The sequence below is a fragment of the Gorilla gorilla genome, chromosome 1 (genome assembly GCF_029281585.2).
Source record: "Gorilla gorilla gorilla isolate KB3781 chromosome 1, NHGRI_mGorGor1-v2.1_pri, whole genome shotgun sequence".
Lineage (NCBI taxonomy): Eukaryota > Metazoa > Chordata > Mammalia > Primates > Hominidae > Gorilla > Gorilla gorilla.
Window position 1 is genome coordinate 210,868,565 of NC_073224.2, and position 27,949 is coordinate 210,896,513.

General features: G+C 39.3%; 1 protein-coding gene across 50 annotated transcripts in view; it reads right to left on the reverse strand.

The window, feature by feature from the left end:
* Positions 1–27,949, reverse strand: part of EPB41 (erythrocyte membrane protein band 4.1) — a 233,172-nt gene that overhangs the window by 31,155 nt on the left and 174,068 nt on the right. For 31 of the 50 annotated variants that reach the window (XM_055389777.2, XM_063701041.1, XM_063701037.1 and 28 more), the window contains one exon: positions 24,364–24,540. In XM_055389777.2, coding sequence (XP_055245752.1) covers positions 24,364–24,540 — 177 coding nt within the window. Of the gene's footprint in view, positions 1–20,756; positions 20,808–24,363; positions 24,541–27,949 lie in introns of all 50 variants that reach the window. The other 19 variants (XM_055389773.2, XM_063701052.1, XM_063701066.1 and 16 more) reach the window with 2 other exon arrangements.

Consider the following 27,949-nt stretch of genomic DNA (forward strand, 5'->3'; position numbering starts at 1 on the left):
GATGCTCAGTAAAAACGTGTTGAAGGTATGTTAGGTAAATCCAGGTCACTTGAGAACTTCTTCTTTGTCCTGTGCTATTCTGTAACTAAAATGTTTAGAAAAGCATGTTTAGGAAGAAATAAACAGTGGCTCATTTGACCAGACTCATAGGCTAGTCCAGCATTTTATCTCCTCCATCAGTAAAATAAGAGAAAACTAATATTTTTGTATGTTTACCATGTGCCAGGTGCTGTGCTAATCACTTGAGCATGTTTTTTCATTTAATTATTTACAGTATAATTATGAAGTAGTCATTATTTCTATTTTATAGATGAACAGATGAGCAGCTAGTGTTTAGACTCAGATCTATCTCTGATTCTAAAGCCCATTTTCTTCCCATGACACCAGAAGGTATTTCAAGTAGGACCAAAGCACATGTCCTATTTATTTTACTTATGTATATATTTATTTTTTAGACATAGGCTCTCACTATGATGCTCAGGCAGGATTCAAATCCCTGGGCCCAAGGGATCTTCCCATCTGAGGCTCCCGATTAGCTAGGACTACAGGCACATGCCAGTGTGCCCAGCTTCAGGACATGTCCTATTATGCTCAAAATAACACATAGCAAACCCGACTTTAACTTTGAGACATACAAACAGCGCCCAAACTCCTCTTAACAGAGTCTGTTCTGAGTGGCTGACACTAGATTTTTACATATAAGAAGGCTGAAAAGCCAGAAGACAAGACTGGCCAGAAGAAAATATAAAGTCTCCATGACACAAGACACCCAGAATTTGGCATTTAATATCAGTAAAGAATTCTAACTGACAGTGTTGTTGCCTTTGGCTGTGACCATCATCAAGGGCCATTGGATTATATAAGACTGCAACTGCACATACCAAATTAGCCTGAAAACTTTAAAGGGATCTTCTCAAGTAGAAGATGAATATATGGCTGTGTCTGAACCATCCTCAGTGACAAAAAGGCAAAGCTGAGACTTAATGTGATTCAAAGGTGTTAATCTAGATGTTGCTTACCTGAACTGATGGGGAATCTGTAAGAAAAAAGATGCTGGCCGGGTGCAGTGGCTCACACCTGTAATCCTAGCACTTTGGGAGGCCGAGGCGGGTGGGTCACCTGAGGTCAGGAGCTTAGGACCAGCCTAGCCAACATGGCGAAACCCCGTCTCTACTAAAAATACAAAAATTAGCCAGGCGTGGTAGTGCACGCCTGTAATCCCAGCTACTCAAGAGGCTGAGGAAGGAGAATCGCTTGAACCCAGGAGGTGGAGGTTGCAGTGAGCTGAAATCGTGCCACTGCACTCCAGCTTGTGCGACAGGAGGGAGGCTCCATCTCAAAAAAAAAAAAAAGAAAGAAAAAGGAAAAAAGATGCTATGATAGAAAGATTGGCTGCCTATATATATAAAGTACTGCAATGATATCTAGTTGGTTTTAATAATATGAAAAAAAGAATATTAGACAAATATTTAACTGAACACAAACATTATTTGAAGATTCTCAATTTCATTTAAAAAGTCAATGGCTCCTGCTAAGTATGATAATTCAGTATTTTCTTTGTTTTGGGGAAGAAAACAAGATTTTTTTTCCTAAAGGCTTTCTCTCAAAAACTATTTATGCAAAGGGATTATGTCTCAGAATCATCAGACCCTGATTATACATATGCCTTTATGAGTTATAAATTACCCCTTTTTTGACCTATGAATTCCAGATATTATTAAAAGCAGGATATGGGCCGGGCGCAGTGGTTCACGCCTACAATCCCAGCACTTTGGGAGGCCAAGGCGGGTGATCACCTGAGGTTGGGAGTTCGAGACCAGCCTGACCAACATGGAGAAACCCCGTCTCTAATATAAATACAAAATTAGCCAGGTGTGGTGGCGCATGCCTGTAATCCCAGCTACTCGGGAGGCTGAGGCAGGAGAATTGCTTGAACCAAGGACGTGGAGGTTGCAGTGAGCTGAGATTGTGCCATTGCACTCCAGCCTGGGCAACAAGAGCAAAACTCCATCTCAAAAAAAAAGCAGGATATGGGTGTTTTATAGGTATTTTGCTGCCACTCCAACAAATGCAATCCAGAGTCTATTTCTTTTCAGGTTATTTTTGAAGTAAGGATTTACATATTTGAAGAGACTATCAAAAGAACCACAGTTGGCTGGGCACGGTGGCTCACACCTGTAATCCCAGCACTTTGGGAGGCCAAGGCCGGCGGATCACGAGGTCAGGAGATGGAGACCATCCTGGCTAACACGGTGAAACCCTGTCTCTACTAAAACTTCAAAAAATTAGCCGGGCATGGTGGCGGGCGCCTGTAGTTCCAGCTACTCAGGCTGAGGCAGGAGAACAGCGTGAACCCGGGAGGCGGAGCTTGCAGTGAGCCAAGATTGTGCCACTGCACCCCAGCCTGGGCGACAGAGCGAGACTCTGTCTCAAAAAAAAAAAAAAAAAAGAACCACAGTTAAGCTTACAAGACTGTCTTATCCTTTAAGAGATCAAAGTGAAAATATATCCTGAAAATTTTTCTAAAATTTTGCTACATAAGAGCCATGTATGAGTACCTGTGTAGTAATTTTATCCCCACACATTTAGTCACTTGTTCCCCACTTAGTGAAGACCAATTTTACCTTTTAGTGGCAATAGAAAAACAACTCCTTTCTCTATTAAAAGGAAGAAAACACACTGCTATTGTCTCATTTTATCTTTCTATATAATTCAAAGACTAAACCCTCCTCTTGATCAGTTATGCTTCATTTCTTAGCCATTTAAAAATTATATTTTCCAATGTGTATAAATATACACATGAAAAGGATCTGAAGGTGGCTGGGCGCAGTGGCTCATGCCTGTAATCCCAGCACTTTGGGAGGCTGAGGCGGGTGGATCATGAGGTCAAGAGATCGAGACCATCCTGGCCAACATGGTGAAACCCCATCTCTACTAAAAATACAAAAATTAGCTCGGTGTGGTGGCATGTGCCTGTAGTCCTAGCTACTCCGGAGGATGAGGCAGGAGAATTGCTTAAACCTGGGAGACGGAGGTTGCAGTGAGCCGAGATGGCACCACTGCACTCTAGCCTGGTGACACAGCAAGACTCTGTCTCAAAAAAAAAAAAAAAAAAAAAAAGGAAAGACAAAAGATTTTAAGGTGTACTAAAATATTAATAATCATGGGATTGCAAACGATCTTTTTGTTTGTGGTTTTTCCTCTATTTCCTAACCTTTCTAAAACAAGTATGTATTACTTTTGTAATAAAATGTGATTATTTTCTTATGCAAGCACTTGTATCTGGTTTCAGTAGTGAAATGATCTTTAAAACCTGAAGAGTCTAGTAAACAATTTATGCAGAAAGTGCTAAAAAATCCTTAACATCTTCCAAGCCTTTTAAAAACAGTAAAAAATAAGCCTTAATAGGCTTCTAAAAGAAAAAGGTAGTTAGAGGAAAGAATTATAAGCTAGTAACTGGTATGTAATATAAAAGTTCTCTTTTATAAGGAGAATATAATATTAAACCTTGGTAATTTAGTTAGTTGGTTTTGAAAGTCAAAGTCAGCTGGGTGAGGTGGTTCACGCCTTTAATCCCAGCACTTTGGGAGGACGAGGCAGGCAGATTGCTTGAGTCCAGAAGTTCGAGACCAGCCTGGGCAATATGGCAAGACCCCATCTCTACCAAAAATACAAAAAATTAGCCAGGTGTGGTGGCGTATGCCTATATTCCCAGCCACTAAGGAGGCTGAGGTGGGAGGATCACTTGAGCCTGGCAGGTGGAGGTTGTAAACTTGGGGTAAAAAAGAAAAGAAAAGAAAGTCAAAGTCAATGATGATGAATTTAATATATCTGTATAACTGGTGGAAAAGAAATACTTCAAATTTAAATTATAGCTTCATTGTATTTTAATGCTTTCTGATTTAGAGGTAGAAGGGATATTATCAGGAAAGTGATTTAAAATGTGGTTGTTGGCCAGGTGTGGTGGCTCACGCCTGTAATCCTAGCAATTTGGGAGGCTGAGGCAGGCGGATCATTTGAGATCAGGAGTTCGAAACCAGCCTGGCCAACATGGTGAAACCGCATCTCCACTAAAAATACAAAAAAATTAGCCGGGCATGGTGGCGGGTGCCTGTAATCCCAGTTACTCAGGAGGCTGAGGCATGAGAATCACTTGAACCCAGGAGGCAGAGGTTGCAGTGAGCCAAGGTCATGCCACTGCACTCCAGCCTGGCAACAGAGTGAGACTCCAACTCAAAAAAAAAAAAAAAAAGAAGAAGATCAAAGTATCTCCAAAACTGATCTAAACAATAACTTTAGGTTAGTGATATACACTATAGATTGGTACTATCACATCACAATTCATATCTAGAATGATTTATATTTCTTAAAATATTACTTTTTGCAAAGTAACGTGAACCAAAGCAATAAAGACAGGAAGTCCCTACATGGTGTTTCTTGAACTCCTGAAGTGGGCCAAGCCTATGGATTTAACTAAAATTGGGCTTCCTTTCAGCTTTTGTTAGCAAGTTCTCAAACAGGTCCTCATTATATTTTAGAGAACATCACAACTTTGAAGAAAGAAATTGTGACAGGAGAATTAAAATGGGTATACTATGAGGCTATTTCATAAATATTCCTGAACCAAGATCCTCAGGAAGAATACCGTTTATAACGGATAGTTTGGGGATACATACTGTCTGTTAAGAAAGAAAATAGAATATTTCTGATTAGTCACACAATTTACAACTCTTTTAAAATGTCAGAGATTTATTACTGTTTCTAGCCTCAAAGCTTATCTTTCTATATTGCTATTACCCACACATTTGCTCCTTGAAATTACTAAATTTTCCTCAAAATGAGAGTCTGAGATTTAGCATATACCGCTGCAGTCACTTTACACAATTGTAATCCCCAATCCACTACATCCATTAAACTATACCATTGTTTTCCACATTATCTTCATTTTATTTTGCATTCTGTCAAGTAAAATGAGATTTAAGGCTGGCCTTGTAAGTACTGCTTAATGATATAACCAATGCTGTAATCAGTCACCATCATCTGTGCAATGACTCTGTGGCTTGCTGAAATGCAAATATGTGAGGAAAATTTAACACATAAAACTTTTATTAGTGTTTCTATATGTCTGGGAAAAGTGATTCATTAAACTTTTTAATAAGATTGACATAGATTGAGAAAAAGAAGTTTTGATAAGTAAAATGAAGTGAACAGAGATGGCAGTGGGAATAGGGGGTGAGGGTGCACAGACATACATACACCCACAGAGCACATTACCCTTGCTTTGCAAACCCAGTAAGAAATGCTTTGCAGTGCAAATGCCCACAGAACCAGCAGGAATCGAGGTTATCTTGCTAAGCACAGAAGGAAGATACCCAGCAGAAGAGTCCAGCTCCTGGTTCTTAACTAAAGTAAACAATAAATATCACAGTCACTTAAATTATCAACAATGTATTTAAGTAATACCCCCAGATGGTCTACAACATGCAAACTAAAAAATGTAGAATTTAATCCTGATAAGATCAGTTAATTGCGAGTGCTTTGCTTCTATATTCTTCTCTTTAACAAAACATGACAAGGTTAAGTCTCAGCAAAGAATGGCTTTAAGTGCCTAGGGGAAAACCTCTTAAGAGCAAAACATATGTCTTTATACATTAATATTAATATTTGTAATTTCCTATTTTGAAAAATTATATCAGTCTTTCCCTAGGTTGTATAATAATCAGTAGGCACATTAGCCTGATGATTAAAACAATTTTTTTAAGTTAAAACAAATGCTTTTAAATGGGCACTTGCAATAAAAGATAAATCAGATGTGGTAATGGCTTCTTTTGCAAAAGCCATGTGTAAACAGCACATAAAGATGACAAGTCAAGCAGTAGGAGCCCATTCTTCAGCCAAAAAAGGAAACAAATGAAGACAGAAGAACAAAAATTACCGAAAGGAGAAACATCCTCTGGTTCCCACCCCCAAAAGCTTGATAAATAATAGTTTTGTACAGTTTCAGTGGAAAACTCAGGCCACTTAGAAGTTTGAAAAAGGACATTAGAATCACAAGCACTCAAGATGGGGATAAACTAACAACAGAGTAACCATGGGCTAGCAAAAGGTGATGTTAAAATTCTATCTTTCCTTTCTAGTGTGACATTCTTTATCATGCAATACATTTCTCTTCATTCTAATTTTTCTCTCTTGGATGTACCCTCTCTCGCCTTTTTTTTTTTTCAAGGTTGTATGCTATTAGTTTCTAGCTAGAAATATATCCTTATAGTGCTCACTAGCTTCTCCATGAAACTCAGAGTCATTTTCACAGTCTATCGCTATTCTCTGGTATATAAAGATTACGTTTGTATAAAATCTGGATAAAGGGGCTTATTCCAGAAGATGTGGGCCTTTACTAGAGTTGATAAAATTGCTTATGATAGGAAAATAATTCCACAATGCAGCCTCTCACAAAGGACAGCAAATGAAATTAGCCAATGATAATCATCCGTCAAACATTGTTTTTATAATTTCCTAAATAGTGCTGTTATTAGATTATCCCCAGAATAGGTGAACGTAAAAGCAAACAGCTTCAAAATCCATGCCGGATGCAAAATTTTAACTATTAGGTAATAGAAAATTTTGCCTTTACACTGCACTCACCAGCAAGGACTCCACAGATCAAATGAGTGTTCTCAAATCTGAATAGATCTACAGAGGTCAAAGTGCTTGGGCAAATATTAAAGGTTATACTAAGCATGTCTAACAGACCAGAAGCCTTTGGTGGTCAGTTTTATTTCATTACACTATGAAGGGTAGGGGTGGAGGGATGAAGATGGAGAAAAAGGAGCTATGACCAGTACAAAAACTCTGAAGTTAGAATGGAACAAAATTGAATTTGTTTGGCTAGATTTCACAGAAGTCTCAGTTCTAAAAATTGATTAAAGTCATAATAAGCATTTAAGAAAATTTGATATCTAGAAAACAGTTACCTTGAGGTTAGGCCCAGTGGCTCACGCCTGTAATCCCAGCACTTTGGGAGGCTGAGGTGGGCAGATCACTTCAGGTCAGGAGTTCGAGACCAGCCTGACCAACCTGGTGAAACCCCACCTCTACTAAAAATACAAAATTAGCCAGGCGTGGTGGCGGGTGTCTGTAATCCCAGCTACTCAGGGGGCTGAGGCACAAGAACAGCTTGAACTCGGGAGGCGGAGGTTGCAGTGAGCCGAGATCACACCACTGCACTCCAGCCGGGGTGACAGAGTGAGACTCCGTCTCAAAAACGAAACAAAACAAACAAAAACCCCAAGAAATAGTTACCTTGATTCTACAGAACCAATGCAACAGACAGCTATTATTATAGAAAATTATTATTGAATATTAACTAGCCATGTTTTATCTTCTTAAGAAATCGTATAATAGTGAAAATGGCTTTCTGTGTTAGCATTTTCAACAAACTCATAAAAGAAACATGGCTTTGGAGAAATACTACAAAGTTATTTTACTTAGATCACAAGGTACATACTGTGAGCTAGTAAATAGACCACTCTAAAATGTGAAGTGTTAGGTTTTTTGTTTTTTTTTTTGAGACGGAGTTTCGCTCTTGTTGCCCAGGCTGGAGTGCAATGGTGTGATCTCAGCTTACTGCAACCTCCGCCTTCCAGGTTCAAGCAATTCTCCTGCCTGAGCCTCCTGAGTAGCTGGGATTACAGGCATGTGCCACCACACCTGGCTAATTTTGTACTTTTAGTAGAGACAGGGTTTCTCGATGTTGGTCAGACTGGTCTCGAACTCCCGACCTCAGGCGATCCACCCGGTTCGGCCTCCCAAAGTACTGGGATTACAGGCGTGAGCCACAGTGCCCAGCCGAAGCATTAGTTTGAAATAATCACCTGAATAATATAATAAAATCTAGAGCTGTGAACTCTCAGAAGGTTTACCCAAGGTGAAGCAAGAGATAAAGTGATACACCTTCTGTCGATTTCACATTACAGGAACAAGCTCTCCTCACACCCACATACCCACACCCACACCATTCTTCACTTTTCAGTAAGATTAGAGTGGCAATACTGAAGAGTTATTAACTACAAATTTGTACAGTGCTTTTAAAAAGCCCATAAAAGACAAATTCATCATACTAAAATGTTTCTAACAGATGTGACAACTACATCTGTTGTAGTGACTAATTAAATTGGTTAGAAACAAATTATTTTTAAAACTTGGCATAGTCAAATTAGTTCAAAGCTGATTTAAAATAACATTCTGAGAACTGAATGCACACCAGCAGGTTGTCTCTGTCTTACGACTAAGCAAAAGACAACTAATTATTGGGCCACAGAGAAGAGTGAATATAAGGAAAAACAAGAGAAAGACTAGCTGACAGCAATCTCTTGCTGATCGGCTGAAAACAGAGGTTCATTTGGATTTTTTTGGTAGTAGGTCTATGAACAGCATTATTAACTCCTACTTCCTTAATGATTAGTAGCAACCAGAATCACATTTGCAATAAATAAGATTTATTCATAAGTTTACACATTAACAGAGCAAATAATGTGAGAAAAATATCAAAGAAAATGTCCCAAAGGAACTAAAGATTTCTTAGGCTTAAATATCATGCTGAATTGTTAATGAATAATTAATTTATTCAGCTAAGTATTAGAGCAAAAGGAGCCTGGCCAAGGGAAATGAAAGAAACATGTGCTTAGGGATTTATTAGAAAGCACCTCCGCAAAACCAGGCTCAGTGGCTCACACCTGTAATCCCAGCACTTTGGGAGGCTGGGGAGGGTGGATGGCCTGAGCTCAGGAGTTCGAGACCTGCCTGGGCAACATGGTAAAACCCTGTCTTTCAGCAAGGTGTGACACACACCTGTGGTCCCAGCAACTTGGGAGGCTGAGGTGGGAGGACTATTTGAGGCCAGAAGGTCGAGACTTCAGTGAGATGTGATTGCATCACTGCACTCCAGCCTGGGAGACAGAGTGAGACCCTGTCTCAAAAAAAAAAAAAGAAAAAAAGGGGCCAGGCACAGTGACTCATGCCTGTAATTCCAGCACTTTGGGAGGCCAAGGTGGGCGGATCATTTGAGGTCCAGAGTTCAAGTCCAGCTTGGCCAAAATACTAAAAATGCAAAAATTAGCCGGGTGCAGTGGTTCGCGTCTGTAATCCCAGCTACTCGGGAGACTGAGGCAGGAGAATCGCTTGAACCTGGGAGGGAGAGGTTGTAATGAGCCAAGATTGCGCCACTGCACTTTGGCCTGGGCCACAGAGCGAAGGTCCGTCAAGAAAGAAAGAAAAGAAAGAAAGAAAAGAAAGAAAGAAAGAAAGAAAGAAAGAAAGAAAGAAAGAGAAAGAGAGAAAGAAAGAAAGAAAAGAAAGAAAGAAAGAAACGAAAGAAAGAAAGAGAAAGAGAGAAAGAAAGAAAGAAAGAAAGAAAGAAAGAAAGAAAGAAAGAAGGAAAGAATGTTGCTTTATTTTATTCTGACTTATTGGTAAATACTGCCCAAAAAAGCTGTGAATTGGGGAATTCTCCTCAGAGAAATATATATTTTTTTCTTTTTTTTGAGATAAGAGTTTTGCTCTTGTCGCCCAGGCTGGAGTGCGATGGCACAATCTCGGCTCACTGCAACCTCCGCCACCCAGGCAGAGCAATTCTCCTGCCTCAGCCTCCCAAGTAGCTGGAACTACAGGCCCGCGCAATCATGCCTGGCTAATTTTTTGTATTTTTAGTAGAGATGGAGTTTTTCCCATGTTGAACAGGCAGGTCTTGAACTCCTGACCTCAGGTGATCCTTCCACCTCAGCCTCCCAAAGTGTTGGGATTACAGGTGTGAGCCACTGCACCCAGCCACTAATTATTACTTTCAAAACAGATTTCTCGCTGGGTGCAGTGAGAGGCTGAGGAAGGTGGAACAACTAAGGTCAGAAGTTTGAGACCAGCCTGGCCAACATGGTGAAACTCCATCTCCACCAAAAATACAAAAATTAGCCAGGCATGGTGGTACGTGCCTGCAATCCCAGCTACTTGAGAAGCTGAGGCAGGAGAATCACTTAAACCTGGGAAGTGGAGGTTGCCGAGATTGCGTCACTGCACTCCAGCCTGGGTGACGGGAAGACTCCACCTCAAACAAAGAAAAAAAAAAAAGGTAATAATTAGAAAGAGGGACACTTCTAAGACGTTTTCTGTAGATACCCAATCTTAAATTTATAACAGCGCTTAAAACACTAAAGTATACCAAAAGCTCAAAGTAAAAATCATTTTTCTGGCGGGGCGAGGGGGCTCACGCCTGTAATCCCAGCACTTTGGGAGACTGAGGCGGGCAGATCACCTGAGATCAGGAGTTCAAGACCAGCCTGGCCAACATGATAAAACCCCATCTCTACTAAAAATACAAAAAGTTAGCCGAGCGTGGTGGCAGGCGCCTGTAATCCCAGCTACTCTAGAGGCTGAGGCAGGAGAATCACTTTAACCCGGGAGGCAGAGGTTGCCGTGAGCTGAGATCGCACCATTGCACTCCAGCCTGGGCAACAAGAGCGAAATTTTGTGTCCAAAAAAAGAAAAAAATCATTTTACTTTCTTTACCATGTTCATTATATATCTCTAAAAAACTTGGCTAAAGAAAAGGTGAATTTGGGAATTGTGGTTTCTTTATTCTTTAGGGGGAAATGGAGGCAGATCCTTAAAACAAACCAAATGAAGGGGATATCTAGGACCACCACTGAATATAAGACCACAGTTAACACAATGCAATTTGGAAAACTGGCAGAAACGGGGTGCTGTGGTGGTTACAGTACATATTTTATTATTTATTTTTTGTAGAGACGGGGTCTTGCTCTTGCTTAGGCTGGAGTGCAGTGGCATGATTATAGCTCAGTGCAACCTCAAACTCCTGGGTTCAAATGATCCTCTTACCTCAGGCTCCCGTGTAGCTGGGACTACAGGCATGCCATCATGCCCAGCTAATTTTTTTTTTGGTAGAGATGGGTCTTGAACTCCTGGACCCAAGTGATCCTCCTGGCCTCAAGTGATCCTCCTGCCTCAGCCTCCCAAAGTGCTGGGATTACAGGCATGAACCATCGCGCCCAGCAGTATGTATTTTTGATTACAATTCAGGTGTACCCTGACTGCTTGATAAATAGAAATGAATGTCTCATCTTTTGTTTTCCATTTCTAATCATAAATAAGACAAAAAATACTTTGACATTGAGTGAAGATGCTAAGATCCCAACTACAACTCTCCAAAACAGTACAAAGGCGGCAAATATAATAAACCACTTTTCTGGTCTGTACCAGGGGTCCACAAACTATAAGCAGCAGGCCAAATCTCACCCCCTCTTTTTTTTTTTTTTCTGAGACAGAATCTTGCTCTTTCACCCAGGCTGGAGTGCAGTGGTGCAATTTTGGCTCACTGCAATGTCTGCCTCCCAGGTTCAGGCGGTTCTCAGTCTCCCGAATAGCTGAGATTATAGGCATGCGCCACCATACCTGGCTAATTTTTGTATTTTAGTAGAGACAGGGTTTCACCATGTTGGCTAAACTGGTCTCAAACTCCTGACTTTAAATGATCTGCCCACCTTGGCCTCCCAAAGTGCTGGGATTACAGGCGTGAACCACTGCACCCAGCCACCCTCTCTTTATTTTTGTATTGCTATGAGCTAACAATGGTATTTACATTTTAAAATGGTTAGGAAACTAATAGAATAATATTTAGTAATATGTAAAATTATACAAAATTTAAATTTCAGTGTCCATAAATAAAGTTTGATTGGAGCATAATCACATTCATTTTATGTGTTATCTATACTACTTTCACTCTACAATGGCAAAGCTGAGTGGTTGTGACAGACCATATAGCCTGCAAAGCCTAAAATATTTATTATTTGGCACTTTACAGAAAAAGTTTGCCTACTCCTGATACTCCAAATATATCAAAACCCATAAGAGTTTGATATAGTTGATGTTTCTATATCACGTAAAACACAAGAAAAAGTGTCAAATTGCTCTCTGCAATGTATTTTAGATAAACATAAATGTTCCCTTTATGATATCACACTTATCCGAGATGACTTTATTTATACAGATGTGTACCCTATTCTTAGTAATATGTTCTAGAGTGAGAATAGCTGATTATTACCTGTGGTAAATACATAAGAGCTTTTTTTTTTTGAGATGGGTTCTTGCTATGTTGCCCAGGCTGGACTGGAATTCCCGGGCTCAAGTGATCCTCCTGCCTCAGCCTCCCGAGTAGCTGGGAGTACAGGCTTATGCCACCAAGGCCAGCTGGATAAGAGCTTTTAATTGAACCAAGTTACAAGACATTAACAATAGCAACTGACACCTACCATAAGGGTATACTAGATTCCTTGAATAAACAAGGGACCATACTACAGGATTAACAAGACAGACAGTGGCTTCTGGGCTGGATACAGGCTTTCTGGATTACCTGCATATAATGATTGGGCATAAGGTGATTAATTTGGCACAAATTTATGTGCCAGTACAAGAGATTCTATGTGAAAAGTTATTTATCCATCGCCATCTGTGATTAATCATTTAATTCAGTGAAACAAATATTATTTGTTATATTCAAGGCAATGTGGTAAATGGGATACAAAGGTTATAGATTGGCAAAATCAAGGCCTATTTTTATTTAAAATTTTTTTTAGAGACAGTGTCATGCTGTGTCGCCCAGGCTGGAGAGAAGTTGTGTGATCATGGCTCACTGCAGCTTTGAGCTCCCGGGCTCAAGCAATCCTCCTGCCTCAACCTCTTCAGTAAGTGGGACTACAGGCATGAGCCACCGTGCTTGGCCTAAAGAGCCTCTTACCTTTGAGAATCTCATAGTTTTGAGGAGAAAGGCACAAAAGAGATGTATTAACAACACTTCAAATATTTAATATCACTTTTTCTGGTGGGGTATAAATCATAATCAGAATGTTAAGCAGAAAGTACATTTCCATAATTTTATCATCACACTGGTATAAATTGAATCACTTGGGGACAACTCCAGTATGTAAAGGTTACTCAGACTGTCACAGAAGGAAAGCAAACTTAGAATGCAGGCTTTGGTAGTGTGCTTCCTCAAAATATAACACTGATACTATCTTGTCAACAGATTCTGGGCTACATGAAACTCTCAAAGCTAGAAAACTATCCCACCTCTACTCTTTTATCTAAAAAAATTCCAAAGCCTATGTTATCTATGAAGAAGCTGGGACAGCCAGAAATTTCAAAATTTTTTGGAGAGAGAATGTCAATTTATAGGGACATAAAGCGGAATAATCCACAGTGGGCAACACAGCCAGAAAGAAAAAGCTGTTAAAACAAGGAAAGTTAGAAAAGAAGAAAGGAGGATGACATGCTAGGAGGAAGACTGGAATAGATCTGAATAGCAGATGGTAACTTGTCTGAGGGTAAGAATAGTGACTAGTTTCAACATGAGAGTTACCTTTAAGTATGTGAAGAAGTAATGTGGAAAAAGATAGAAAATTCTTTAAAATGCCTCTATTCAGGATCAGTGAGTGAAAGCTACAGGGAAACAGATTTTCACTTAATATATGAATGATTTATATACAAACTCAGAGCTGTCCAAAGATGTAATATGTTATCTCAGGAGATATTGAAACAAAGACTGCAAGACTGGCCTCCAAATCTCTAAATGATATTGCAGAGAAGAGTCAAGCACTGGAAGAGAGAGGAATTGAATTAGGATCCTATCCAATCCCTAAAATTCTGATAATGCTGACTCTTTGCATCCTTGTAATATATAATAGAGTACTTTGCTGGTGGGTGACAAATAAAATAAATAAATAAAATGAATGGTGGCCATGTTATCCCCTTAAATATTTTTCTATGTGTTTTATTGAGATAGGATCTTATAAATATGAAGACTTTTCTTTGAAGAGGTAGTAGATAAGAAAATGAGAGGCTCACCTGCCTTTGTTGATTTTGAGACAAGAAAAGATAGTTGAGACTCTATGCCTTCCCCTACCTTTCAATCTTTCAAATGTCAGAGTTATTCTATCATTTACCCAAAACAGGATTCTATGTTAAAGGATAAGACACTGCTGCCTTCTAGGATTTTTCTTTTTTTTGAGACAGAGTCTTGCTCTGTTGCCCAGGCTGGAGTACAGTGGCGCGATCTCAGCTCACTGCAACCTCCACCTCCTGGGTTCAAGTGATTCTCCTGCCTCAGCCTCCTGAGGAGCTGGGATTACAGATGCCTGACACCACACTCAACTAATTTTTGTATTTTTAGTAGCGATAGGGTTTCACCATGTTAGCCAGGCTGGTCTTGAACTCCTGACCTCAGGAGATCTGCCCACCTCGGCCTTCCGAGTGCTGGGATTACAGGCATGAGCCACCACACCTGGCCTAGGATTTCAATTACAAAAGATTTTTTTTTTTTGAGACGGAGTCTCGCTCTGTCGCCCAGGCTGGAGTGCAGTGGCGTGATCTTGGCTCACTGCAAGCTCCGCCTTCCAGGTTCATGTCATTCTCCTGCCTCAGCCTCCTGAGTAGCTGGGACTACAGGTGCCCATCACCACGCCCAGCTAATTTTTGTATTTTTAGTAGAGACGGAGTTTCACCATGTTAGCCAGGATGGTCTCGATCTCCTGACCTTGTGATCCGCCCGCCTCAGCCTCCCAAAGTGCTGGGATTATAGGCGTGAGCCACCGCACCTGGACACACAAAAGATTTTAGAATTCCTAAAGTGTGTTTTCTCCACAATGTTATCTATACATTTAGTTAGGCTATTATTCAAGTTATTTGGCTTTTAGCCTGCATTTCTGATCTGTGGGAATAAACTACTTTACCTTCCTTTTGTCTTTCAAGTTCTAGGATGATAGGAGTTTTGTTTACCAAAAGGAATCCTCCATGAATTTATAATTGTTGATCATAGCCACTGCTCTTCCTCTAGCCCAACTTTGTATGGCTTCCTAACTCTAATCCCATACCTTCTTAATCATTTCAGGTATGCTTTCATAGGTCTGCACCAATGTGTTTCTTTTTGTGTCATATTCTGCTGCAGTAAAAGGAGATACTAAGGCATGAGGAGTAACAGCTTCAGAAATGAGAGTGGCCTATTAATACTATCCACTAAAGTGTAGAGGAAGCAGATATGGTAATGCCACATGCCACACAAAACAGATTAAGAATAAGAAGTTGTTGTAGTTTCTAGTACCAATATTACAAACGGTGTAATTTGAGTATATGAAAAAAAGTGAAGTTTCTATGTATAATAAAAACAATATAATAGTCTTTTTCAAAGCTGCAGAGAATGCTATAGTTTGGGATTTTATAATTCCTGTGAAGAGGAATATAAGGGAAGGCAACTCTGTCAACAAATTTTGTATGTCTTTACTGTATTCAAAATCCTTGCCGAAAAAATAAAAGCAACAATGAGACCATGTCTCACATTAATTTTGCCCTGTTTTCCTTTTGTAAATACATGATCACTGGGTAAAGCACAAGTGTAATTTCTGCTCCATAATACCTTCTTAAAATTAATTAGATCTCTAATGCCTCATGTGTCCTATAGGCTTATCTATAGGAAGTACTACAGGCTTATCTATAAGAAGTATTACAGAAGTGACTTAGGAAACTAGGAGAAAGTGAATTGGGTTATTATATCCAAAGAAGTTTCAGAGTAAAATTTATAATATTTAATAGAAAGAAATGTACCAGGTCCTAGGATGCCAACTGGAAATCTATTCCATGTATAATATCCAGTCTAATCTTAATCAACAGAGTCAGCATCTTTTCCCTTCAAAACTTTTACTGAAGATGTAAATAAGTAGAAAACTTGACCCATGCAAACAATTCCCTTCATATTGCAAGTGTTAGCATGAAAGAAACTGGCTGAAAGAGAGGCCCAAAATATAGATGCTTGGTTTATTTTCAAGTATGATCCACTCTAATCATACCATTTGGATAAGATGAATTTATTAAGAGAAGGACAAATTTGGAAAATTAGTAAAGTGGTCAAATATCAATAAGGAGTAGATGGAAATAAACAGCTATTTAACGACTTACTTTCAAAATAAAAAGAAGTTAATGTATGTTTGTGTGTTTTTAAATTTTCATCTTCCCAGCTCCCAAAAGACCAAGAATTGAACGACAACCAGGGTCTCTGGTTCCTGGAATTTATTACGTATTAATTCTCATGAAGTAGGTTTGTCTCCACATTACTAGGTGGAAATCTGGGCACCAAGTAGTTAAGTGAACCTCTCAGAGTCACCCTAGAAATGAATAATGACAAAACCAAAGCAAAAACCCAAAATATTATACTGGTCTGTATTGATACCTTTACTCCAAATTATTTTTTATTTATCAGCTTGCCATTAAGAAGCTGAATCAGGGTAACACCAATATGTATTAGAATTTGCCTCTGGTACTGAAAATGAAGGAAGGAAACCAAGACTATTTACACTTTTTTTTTTTTTTTTTTTTTTGAGACAGGGTCTCACTCTGTCACCCAGGCTGGAGTGCAGTGGTGTGATCTTGGCTCACCGCAACCTCTGCCTCCCGGGTTCAAGCGATTCTCCTGCCTCAGCCTCCCAAGTAGCTCGGATTACAGGTGTGTGCCACCATGCCCAGCTAATTTTTGTATTTTTAGTATAGGTGGGGTTTCACCATGTTGCACAGGCTGGTCTCGAATTCCTGACCTCAGGTGATCTGCCCGCCTCAGCCTCCCAAAGTGCTGGGATTACAGGTGTTAGCCACCACGCCCAGCCCATTTACGCTTTATGTTGCAAATATTGGCAGTGTTACCTTTAGGTAATACAAAGCTGGAATGCCCAATATTTTTCCTCTGATAATTGTGATGGTATCTTTTGAGTCTGCATTGGTCAGCTTCATCCAATACAAGGGCTTGGCCATTCTCCTCTTAATCATTCTTACCCTACTGATAGAAGAAATGGCCTCTCCTTTGACTCTCAATAAAGATCTCCGAGGACTCTTGCTGCATTTCAGAAAACTGAAAAGTATCATTGACTTAGACTTTTAATGGACTTGGAATAACTCCAATACAAAGAGAAACAAAATTCAGGGTGAAGTTTACAACAGTAATTAATAAAAAGCTGTGTATAAGGATGAAAACTGGAAATTCAGGAATTATAATCTGAAACAGTTATAAAAGTATAAATAAAGTTCTGATTATTTCCTTTTAATTCCTTAAAAAAAGATTTAAAATAATCTAACCAATTCTATAGTCCAATTTGTTATTTCATTAAGGGAAACTCTTGTATCTTTATTTCCCAGATAAAAGAGAGTACTTATGATTATTACTTTCTGTGGTAGAGAACAGCTTTGTAATATTTCAGGTCCCTCTTATTATGAGTGAATCAATAAATATGCTTATTTACAAAATATATATTATAAATAGACATAGCCTGTGACATAAAAGATATATACGCACACCAAATTTTAAATTTTAACCTGGTCCTTGCTTCTTTTTCCATTTCTTGGGAAAGCCTATAATGACAGCGTAGCAGTTTTCAGGAAATAACAGATAATTATTTCTACATGTCTCCAGAGACAAGAGAACAATATTGGTAGATGTTGAAGGACAAAAAATTCTTGTCTTTACTGTTCTCTTTTTTTGCTCTAAGAGGCCATCTTCTCAAAAACAAAAAGTCTTGTTTAGAAGTTTCATCAACTGAAAAGCATTGAGAAGTAAAACAAAGTATAATAATCTTAGTTTGATAACCCTATAAACTCAGATTTCAAAACAATATTTGAGACATTAACCAAATCATCCATATTGGTACATTCAAGTGCCATAAAAAGCAAGCTACATGCAAGGTTTCTTCAATATTGAGGTAAAAAATAACAGGTTAGGCATGTGAGTTGTGTCCTGAAGAGAGAGAGAGTGCTCACATTTACTTCAGGTAAGTCTTAGAAGTCAACATGCAAACAGAGGACACATACTTGTCACAAGTGAACTTGAGGTCACAAAGCCATTGATTAAAAACAATTGATTTCAACACAAGTGCACGAACAAACAGGTCTGAAGTATATCAGGAAAACAAAGTATATCAATATATATTTTAAGCTTAGCAATGGCTAACTATTGCTGCTAGCAATATAATTAGTAAAGCCATAAAGAAGTAACACAGTATCTTAATTCAGAGAAGGGTTTATGTACAGATCTTGAGTAAATCTGTGTTCCAGACTTTTAAGGATAGGTAGAGTAGTCTGAGAATTTCAGTCCTGGCTGGAGGCTAAGGGGCACCAGCACCATTTTCCTTAAACCATATCAACACTCTACTTGTGAAAAGATGGCATTTAATCTTTGAAGATCTCTTCTATACACCAGGCAGGAAAAAGCTGTCTGTCCCTGTACAGCTCAGAAATACTCATAAAAAGGCCACAGAAGTCAAAAGCCCTTTTCCAGAAAAGACTTTTGTTTATACTGGTTTGATATCCTAAGAAAAGGAGTGGTTATGGATTTGTAGATTAAAACGTTATCATTTTAAGGCTTCTGAAAGGTTAGCGAGTTGAAATTTTTTCTTAAACTATGAAGCCCATGCCAAACAAATGACTATAGAGGATTAGGAAAATATTCCATCAAATGTATCTAGAGAGTATCCTGGTTTGTGTGAGATATTGGATAGGAGGACATAACAATAGTAAACAGTAAACATGCAGGATAAGAGTTAAAGCTTTTGGGAAGATTACCAACCTGCCATATGCTTAATTCTGATTTGTTTAAATTTGTTAAACTTCAATGCAGAAAAGCTGGCTTTGGGCAGTCCATTGCTACTCCTTTGTACCCCACAATACATACTCTACAAAGAGTAACATTTGACAGAAAAATGATCACAAGAGCTCCCCTAGGATAGTGAACTATCAAGATCAGAGGGCATCATACAGCAATAACACAGTTGAAGCCAAGGACAGAAGTTCAATGGTCTTGACATTTCAGATGAGCACCCTGTTTTCTGATCACAGAAAGACCAACCACCAAACAGCCAACACAAGGATCACGAGAAAAGACATCATGAAAGGAATACGAGGAGATGGAAAAGTACTAAAGTAGAGGTGGCACTTTTTGAGAGACTTGTGATCCTCAGGGATTGGAATAGAAACCTTGGGAAGAATTTCTTCATTTTCTTGCTGGGGCAAGGCTCTTTCAGTAGATCTTTCTTGCCTTTTAATTTTCTCTTCATCCTGTACTAACAGAGCACGTTCCTGTGTCTGCTTTCACAGTAGAAGATCAAGAAAGACAGAATAAGATGAACAAAATGACAGATGGAAAATGCTCAAAAATGATACTTGGGGATGTGCAAAGGATTTGGAAATATCTTTTAGACACTCTTCATTTTAGCTTTACTTTATTTTGGCAATTTATCCTGGCAAAGTTTCTGTAACACAATAGGGTGCTCAATAGATACCTTTTTGAGTGAATGAACATTAGAACAGAAAGTTCAAGGAATCACTGGCTTTCCCCTTGCTATGTTATTTATTCTTCCTTTGAGGATATTCACATATGAATTTTAGGTCATTTTCTATTACTTTGGTGCTGCCAATCACTAATTGGGCAATGCCAATAATGAAGCATTCTCCTTGCCATCATAAAAGTTATTTTTGGCTGAGCGCAGTGGCTCACGCCTGTAATTCCAGCACTTTGGGAGGTCGAGGTGGGCGGATCACGAGGTCAGGAGTTTGAGACCAGCCTGGCCAACATGGTGAAACCCCGTCTCTACTAAAAATACAAAAATTAGCTGGGCGTGGTGGCACATGCCTGTTATCCTAGCTACTCAGGAGGCTGAGGCAGGAGAATTGCTTGAACCCGGGAGGCAGAGGTTGCAGTGAGCTGAGATTGCGCCACTGCACTCCAGCCTGGGGGACAGAGCAACAGTCTGTCTCAGACAAAAAAAAAAAGTTACTTTTATTACAAATATAATGGCAGAATATAAAAAGTAATCCTTATATCTCTTCATATAGACTTTAAAAACAACAGTTTTAAAAGCAACAGTTCATTCAGTATAGCAATTAGTTTTTGCTCCAGAAATAAAAAATCTGAATCTTATACATTTTAAAGATTGCAAAAGAAAAACAAAAAGTATAAAAGTTTATAATGTCCCTCCAAGGTTCACCAAAACAAATAAATAATAATGACCATCATGAAGGTTTATACATTACTTTAAGCAAATGCTTTAGACACTTTTAAAGAAAGTTTTTTCTCCCCAATTGTCCAATTGAGAAGTTTTTATTCCCCCTGCAATTTCTGTACTCTGCTATCCATAGTCAAGACAGATGTTATCTATGAAAGGAAAAACTTGGCTCTAAGTTCTCTCAGTTGAGCTAGCCTTCTCTGATCAGTTTGGAAGTTCAACACTGGTTCTTTGCACACCCCTAAGTGATATGTATCAGGGAGAAAGTAGCTAGGGGACTGGTCAGCAAAAAAGAAAAAAAGGAAAAGAAAGGATGCAAAATTACGATGATTTTTGAAAGAAAATAAAGTGGGAGAAGAAAGACAACATAAAAAGAATAGGGTATAATTAAATTCATTTTCTCTCTGAATACATATTTATATCTTCATGCAGCTTTTCAACCAGCCATGCGCCGAAATAAGCAAATCGAAAGCTGCAAAAGCTGCAGCAGTGGAAGTGTTATGTGTTAGGCCGAAAGGCTTTGGGTGTGAATTTACTAGTATAGCCAAAAGAAAAAAAGGTATTCAGCAGCTGTTGTTCAGTTCTGGGGGGATTATCTGCTTAGTGCCATGACAAGAGCAAATTCTGATTGAGAAGCACAAGTCATAACAGCAGCTTTACCTCTGGCCCACCAACCTTTCTTTCCGAGGGTAGGATAGAAGTTTTCTTCACCTGGTCATACACAAATTATATAAAATTCAGTTGCCTTGCAATGCAACAACAATACCGTCAAAGGTGGAAGAGGTATCCCCAGAGAATGGAAATAGTATCCCAATTGTTAAAGAAAAAGTAAGATATGCCAGAAAGTAGAATCACCCAGTATTAAAGGTCACCATAATACAGTGCTTATTTATTCCACTATTCATTTACAGGGGTAATAGCATAGAGCTAAAATTGTTCAAGTACTCCCGTGGATATTGTTTAGTTTATAAAAAGTTATTTCTTTAAAGTACACAGAATGACATCACCATTCCCAAAACCAACCCTGAGAAGATTTCTGAAAGGTTTCTATTAAAAGATGTAAGATATTTCCTGGAAATGGAGACTAATTCAAATTTACCCAGCCTCATCCAAGAGAGGACCAAGTTACGTTTTGAAAGTAGTCGAGTATCTTTTATTACTTGCACAGAGTCAAAAAGAAAACTTCTAGAAAATACGCAGTTATAGTTTGCAGATAGGGTTAACTGGGTGAAATAGCGACAAGGCATTTTCTCATGGAGTCACAGACTTACAGAATTTTAGAGTTAACAGGGACCTTAAAGATCATCTACTCCATAAACTAAGGCCCAATATGATAAATTACTTGTTCAGAATTGTTCATTTAGGCTTTGACTAGCCAGACCCTCTAAATCAAATCAAGCCACAACCAGAACTACTAGACCCTTTATGACTCTTATTACTACAGATACATCAAAATTAAGTATCCTACTGACACTGAAAACAGTGGTCTTGCCTAGAAAGCAGAGTTATTGTCTCAGTTCAGGATACGTGCTCTAGATTTAGAACACAAAACTAAAGTCCATTTATATCAGAAAATGGAGGCTGAGAGGACACTGAGTAGGAAACAATAGTGTCCTGTCATCCCTGGTAACTCTATTTAGCTGCCCATTACTCAGGTATTCTCCAGCCTTATTTGTGAAACTGTTCAGCTCTGTTTGGAGAACTGTTAGCCAATTTTAGTCACACTTTGAAAAATACAAAAAGTACCCTTTGTGAACCAATTTTTTTTTTTTTTTTTTAAGACGGAGTCTTGCCGTTGCTCAGGCTGGAGTGCAGTGGTGCGATCTCGGCTCACTGCAATCTCTGCCTCCTGGGTTCAAGCGATTCTCCTGCCTCAGCCTCCCAAGTAGCTGAGATTACAGGCACATGCCACCATGCCTGGCTTTTTTTTTTTTTTTTTTTTTTTTGAGACAGAGTCTCGCTCTGTCACCCAGGCTGGAGGGCAGTGGCGCGATCTCGGCTCACTGCAAGCTCCGCCTCCCAGGTTTACGCCATTCTCCTGCCTCAGCCTCCCAAGTAGCTGGGACTACAGGTGCCCGCCACCACACCTGGCTAATTTTTTGTTTTTTAGTAAAGACGGGGTTTTACTGTGTTAGCTAGGATGGTCTCAATCTCCTGACCTCGTGATCCACCCGCCTCGGCCTCCCAAAGTGCTGGGATTACAGGCGCGAGCCACCGCGCCCGGCCCCGGCTAATTTTTTTGTATTTTTAGTAGAGATGGGGTTTCGCCATGTCGGCCAGGCTGGTCTCAAACTCCTGACCTCAAGTGATCAGCCCGCCTCAGCCTCCCAAAGTGCTAGGACTATAGGTGTGAGCCACCAAGCCCGGCCTGTGAACCAACTTTTATCACCTTCTCCAGTTCCAGAAACTAAATAATAATTTGGATAGTTTACCATAAATTCTGAAAATTAAAAAAAAAAAAGTTTTAGCTGGGCGCGGTGGCTCATGCCTGTAATCTCAGCACTTTGGGAGGCTGAGGCGGGTGGATCGCCTGAGGTCAGGAGTTTGAGACCACCCTGGCCAACGTAGTGAAACCCCATCTCTAATAAAAATATAAAAAATTAGCTGGGCGTGGCGGCAGGCGCCTGTAATCTCAGCTACTAGGGAGGCTGAGGCAGGAGAATCGCTTGAAGCCGAGAGGTGGAGGTTGCAGGGAGCCAAGATCGTGCCATTGCACTCCAGCCTTGGCAACAAGAGTGAAACTCCATCTCAAAGAAAGGGAAAAAAAAAGTTCTAAAATTATTAAGACATCACTTTACTTTTTTTAACTAGAATTGCTCTTGTTTTGGGGGAAAAACAAGCACATAATTTTTAAATCATAATCACTTACTGAGTCATTGTGACTACATAAATATTTCACTTGTACTGACTAAAGATAAAAACTTTTGGGGTATATGTTCATGGTAACTTTCAAGATATTTTCATTAAATGTTTAATAGATTCATTTATTCAGATGTAGGATTTCTTTTTTTTCTTTTTTTTTGAGACAGAGTCTCACTCTGTTGCCCAGTGTGGAGTGCAGTGGTGTGATCTTGGCTCACTGCAATCTCCGCCTCCCAGGTTCAAGCGATTCTCATACCTCAGCCTCCTGAGTAGCTGGGATTACAGGCATGTGCCACCATGCACGGCTAATTTTTGTATTTTTAGTAGAGATGGGGTTTCACCATGCTGGCCAGGCTGGTCTCGAACTCCTGACCTCGTGATCCGCCCACCTCAGCCTCCCAAAGTGCTGGGATTATAGGCGTGAGCCACCGCGCCCGGCCCAGATGTAGGATTTCTAAAATAGGTAATGACAATAACAGAAAAAGAAGAGCCCCTGACCTCTAATTGTGACTATCTTACAAAACAGTGTATTAAAAGTTTAATATTACTCATAAAGATAAAATAAATCATTTTTCTTTTCCCTTTTTTTTTTTTTTTGAGACAGGGTCTCACTCTGTCACCCAGGCTGTAGTGCAGTGGTGCAATCATGGCTCACTGCAGCCTTGGTCTCCTGGCTCAAGCAGTCCTCCTGTTTCAGCCCCCTGAGTAGCTGGACTACACAGGTGCACACCACTATACCTGACTAATTTTTGTAGAGATGGGGTTTTGCCATGTTGCCCAGGCTGGTCTTAAACTCCTGGACTCAAGTGATCTGCCTGTCTTGGCCTCCCAAAGTGCTGGGATTACAGGCATGAGCCATGGTGCCCAGCCCATAGTTTTTCTAAAATTGAAATACAATCATTAATATTTGGAGTTCTGAATTCTCTGGCTTAGGGGCCTCCTTGGTTTACTATATAATTGTGGGGAACCAGTCCAGATATTTCTAAGTTGTGCAAATGTTCAAATAAAACTTTTTAAAAAGACTAATGTCTTTCCTATTTTGACCTTCCTAAATTTAGTAAACTTTCTAGTCCCTGAAGGCACAGTTTGAATACAAATAAACCTCTACTGGCTTATGGTCAGTTTATAAACATACATTAGCCAGAAGCATGTAGCTGCAGAGACAGTTCTCAGAGGCTAATCATCTACTGGTGGCTCCAAATAGCTCCTATAATTGCACTGGGTAGCCTACCTGACTTAAAAAAAAATAAATATTTGATTACAAATGCCTTAAAGCAGCAATGAATATAGTGAGGCACCAAATCCAAATTTCAGCTCTAAGCTTTCTCTCAGATACAGAATATTAATATATAAAAACATTTATTCCCTCCATTCTCACAATTGGTCATGTGGACAAAGTACTCACTCCTTCTCCTGTGGGGATTTGCCCATTGATGTTAAGAGTTCGGAAGGGCGAGTGAGTGGATAAGCGTTTATCCCATTCACTAGGCCGTGGTTCTGGTACAGACTCCATGAAGTTCTTTTTCAGCTCACTGATGCTGGCATGATGTTTTTTGATCTCCTCTTGACTCTTGTCTAAATCCTACAGTTGAAAGGACAAAGACGCAAAACAATACACAATCAGGACAAAGAACATAACCAAGGGCAACCCGTCAGAGACTGGGCACTGGTAGAAAACACACCACATCCAGGACAGATGTTACTAATCTGCATTCAAATTATAAATATACAACATGGTATATTTGCTTGCCTTTTTTTTCTTTAAATAAAGTGCTTTTCTTAGAAGCTGTGAAGTATCACAACTCCATAGCTGTTAGCAGTTATATAACCCATAAAGAACTCACGCCTTAATTTATGATTCTTCTTCCCATTATGACACAGCAGCAGATCTCTAACTTCTCATCCCAAGAAGGTAGTTCCACAACTCAATTAGCCTCAGCCTGATAAGAAATTATTTTAGGCTCAGCTCAGGAGGATGGAGATAGCAACAGATAAACAAACTGTTTAATGAAGGCATGGTGAAACATACAACTTCCACCATTGGCTGTCTTGTCTTGTTGAGTTGCAAACATACAGTATCCTTCTATTTCTACCTGGAGATGGTTTTACTTCTCTATTACTAGGTGGCTGTTTTTGCTTTTTAAAAAACAAGAATAGCCCTTTTTTGATGTAAGAATTTATTACTGAAATTCCTAGTTAAAGGCTCCAGAGCAGACTGTTACTACCTCTGAAAAATCACTCAGAGGTACACAATAAAATGACTTTTTTTCTTTGTCAATAATATGCACATAAACTAAAAGCCTTAGGCTTTCTAGCTTCTAACAGCTTCACTTCATCACTTAGTACAACTCAAAACAGGGACTTCTTGCAATAACCTTCAAAGGATTGAGAGTGAGTTAACAAGAGTTCACCAAATACCTTATGTATCTCCTTGACAATTTAAAATAATTCAACTGTTCCAGCAGATTAAATTTTTTTTTTAATTTTTGTGGGTATATAGTAGGTATATATCCTAGCAAATTTGAATACTGGGCAACCTGAGGTACAGGCAAGCTATTAAAGGGATATTCCAGGGAGAAATGAACGAAGCTTAGGTTAATAAAGCATGAGTTAGAAATAATATTCAGGTTTATGTAAAAGGAGGTATATAACAACTTTCAAAAAGGGGACTTGGCCAAAAATAGTACGGTAAATATAACTTGAAGACAAAAACTCAAATGTTCTTTGTCCAACAATACTTCAAAAAACCTTAAAAGATCTACGCTTGAGATCAAAACATGTGGGAGCCCATCACTTGATGACTGTAAAAAATTCTGTGTTTATTATATATCAAGGCAGCTTTGTATCCAAGAAAAGCATAATGCTAAATACATCTCCTAATATGCTTGGTGAATTTTGGATTTAGTCTTTCTTTTTTGGCTCTGTAGGAAACAGCTGTATTGGGGTAAAAAATTATAATTCATTTAAATAAAATTTTGCTTAAAAGTTTTTTCTGAGGGTAATACAGGTTTTAACTAAATAAAACTTTTTCAAAAGCAATGTCAAAGGGAAAACAGCATAAGAAGAATAATCAGTGAGATGATTTTGATTCTGTAGATATTCATTCAGAAAATTCATTAGTCTATTCTTTTTATTTTTGCAAGACTGAACCATGTATACCTGCTTTGAGATCAAACAGAAAGCTAACTCCAAAAGGGCAATCCTATAGTTATCCCAGAAGAGCATGTTTTGCTTGCTGGGATGGAATGTGAATATATTTTATGAATATGGACTTCACTATGGGGGAAACAACAGTTTGCACTTTTCTTCTGGCTGAAAGCAAGAAAAGCATGTCTAGTAGCTAAAGAAAAGCATGAACAAGCCCATTCAAAGACCCAGTGTTGGACTGAGCAACCAGACCCACCAGGCATGTAAGGTCCTGTGACCCAGCTCCTCACTGGAAATTAAAATCTGTTTGGGCCAAGAACAACCTAATACATTTGGGAGGGTTAAAAGTGTGAATAGAGCAAAACAAAAATAAGCAACAGATGCTATGTAAAATAATAACTCTCTTAGTTAACGTCTTAATGTAAGAGACTTGTAATTTGCTACTCTTCTTGCCTAGCTTCGGATTGGCTTGGAACCTGGGAAAATAAATGTTTTGGTAAAACCAGTAGCTTCTGAGGGAGCTTTCTCCATCCTTCTTAGCTGGCTTTGTTGAAAACCTGTGGGGGCACAGAGTAAAATTAAGATCTCAAAGGGACCTGTTCCAAATAGAATTTGTCATAGACAACTTGCTACAGGTTCTCTCTGGGAGATGGAGGAGGAGGTGGTAGATCTAAAAATGAACTCGACCTTATTTGTGCCAGAACAAAGCATTAGTGGGGGCGGGGTAGGAGAAGGGGGAGGAGGGATGCTTAAAAAAAAAAAAAACCTGCTGGAGTGACAGATAACTTGAGAGAACTTCCTTACAGGGGAAAAAACTTCTAAAGAATGATGGCCAAATTACTTTGGCTGTGTTCAGGTTAGACACTTTTTGATGCCTATCACTTCATAATTTTAGCAGCAATCAAACCAAACACTTCATTAAATATAAATGTTCTCAAAAGGCAGTTAGTGGTTTTAATTTCCAAACACACTTATTTAGAAATCCCCTCTCATGGCTGTCAATGAAATGCTGAGGGAAAAACACATCACACACAGGGACTTTGTGAGTCTCAGAAGCCATAACACACCTCATGGAACAAATGACAAATATATGATTGGTACTGCAGGTTCCAGTTAAGAGGAAGCACTGAAGACGAACTAGTCAGGAAATATGCATGTTTAGAATTTCAAGATGTTACACTGCCAAATAAAGGAAATCAACTGACCTTCACTATTCTTCCTAGTCTCTGAAGATGGAACTACTCAGGTCTAGTTTCAGATATGGACTAAAACAAAGAGATCTAGTTGCCAAGTTTGAAATATCTGAGGGTCCAGCCTCGAAAAACTTCATGTTAAATGAGACAAAGATATGTAAAGCACTTGGTATTTCACCCACCACGCAATACATGTTTAATGAAGGCTGGGCATATTTTTTCTCAGAGACTTTATACATAACAAGTACTCAAAATACAGGTATTGACAAGGAATAAGATGAGGTTTAAATAATTATTAGAGGCTATATATTAAGCCAGAGGTCTATCTAGTTTTTAAAGTTTAGGTTGGGTCCAGTGGCTCATGCCTGTAACCCCGGTACTTTGGGAGGCTAAGGCAGAAGGATCACTTGAGTCCAGGAGTTTAAGACCAGCCTGGGCAACATTCTGAGATCCTGTCTCTACCAAAAATTTAAAAATTAGCTGGGCATTGTGGCGTGCACCCATAGCCCCAGCTACTCAGGAGATTGAGATGGGGGGATTGCTTGAGCCCAGGAGGCTGAGAGTGCAGTAAGCAGTGATTGAGCCACTGCACTCCAGCCTGGGTAACACTGTGAGACCCGCCTCAAAAAAAAAACAAAAAAAACAAAAAAA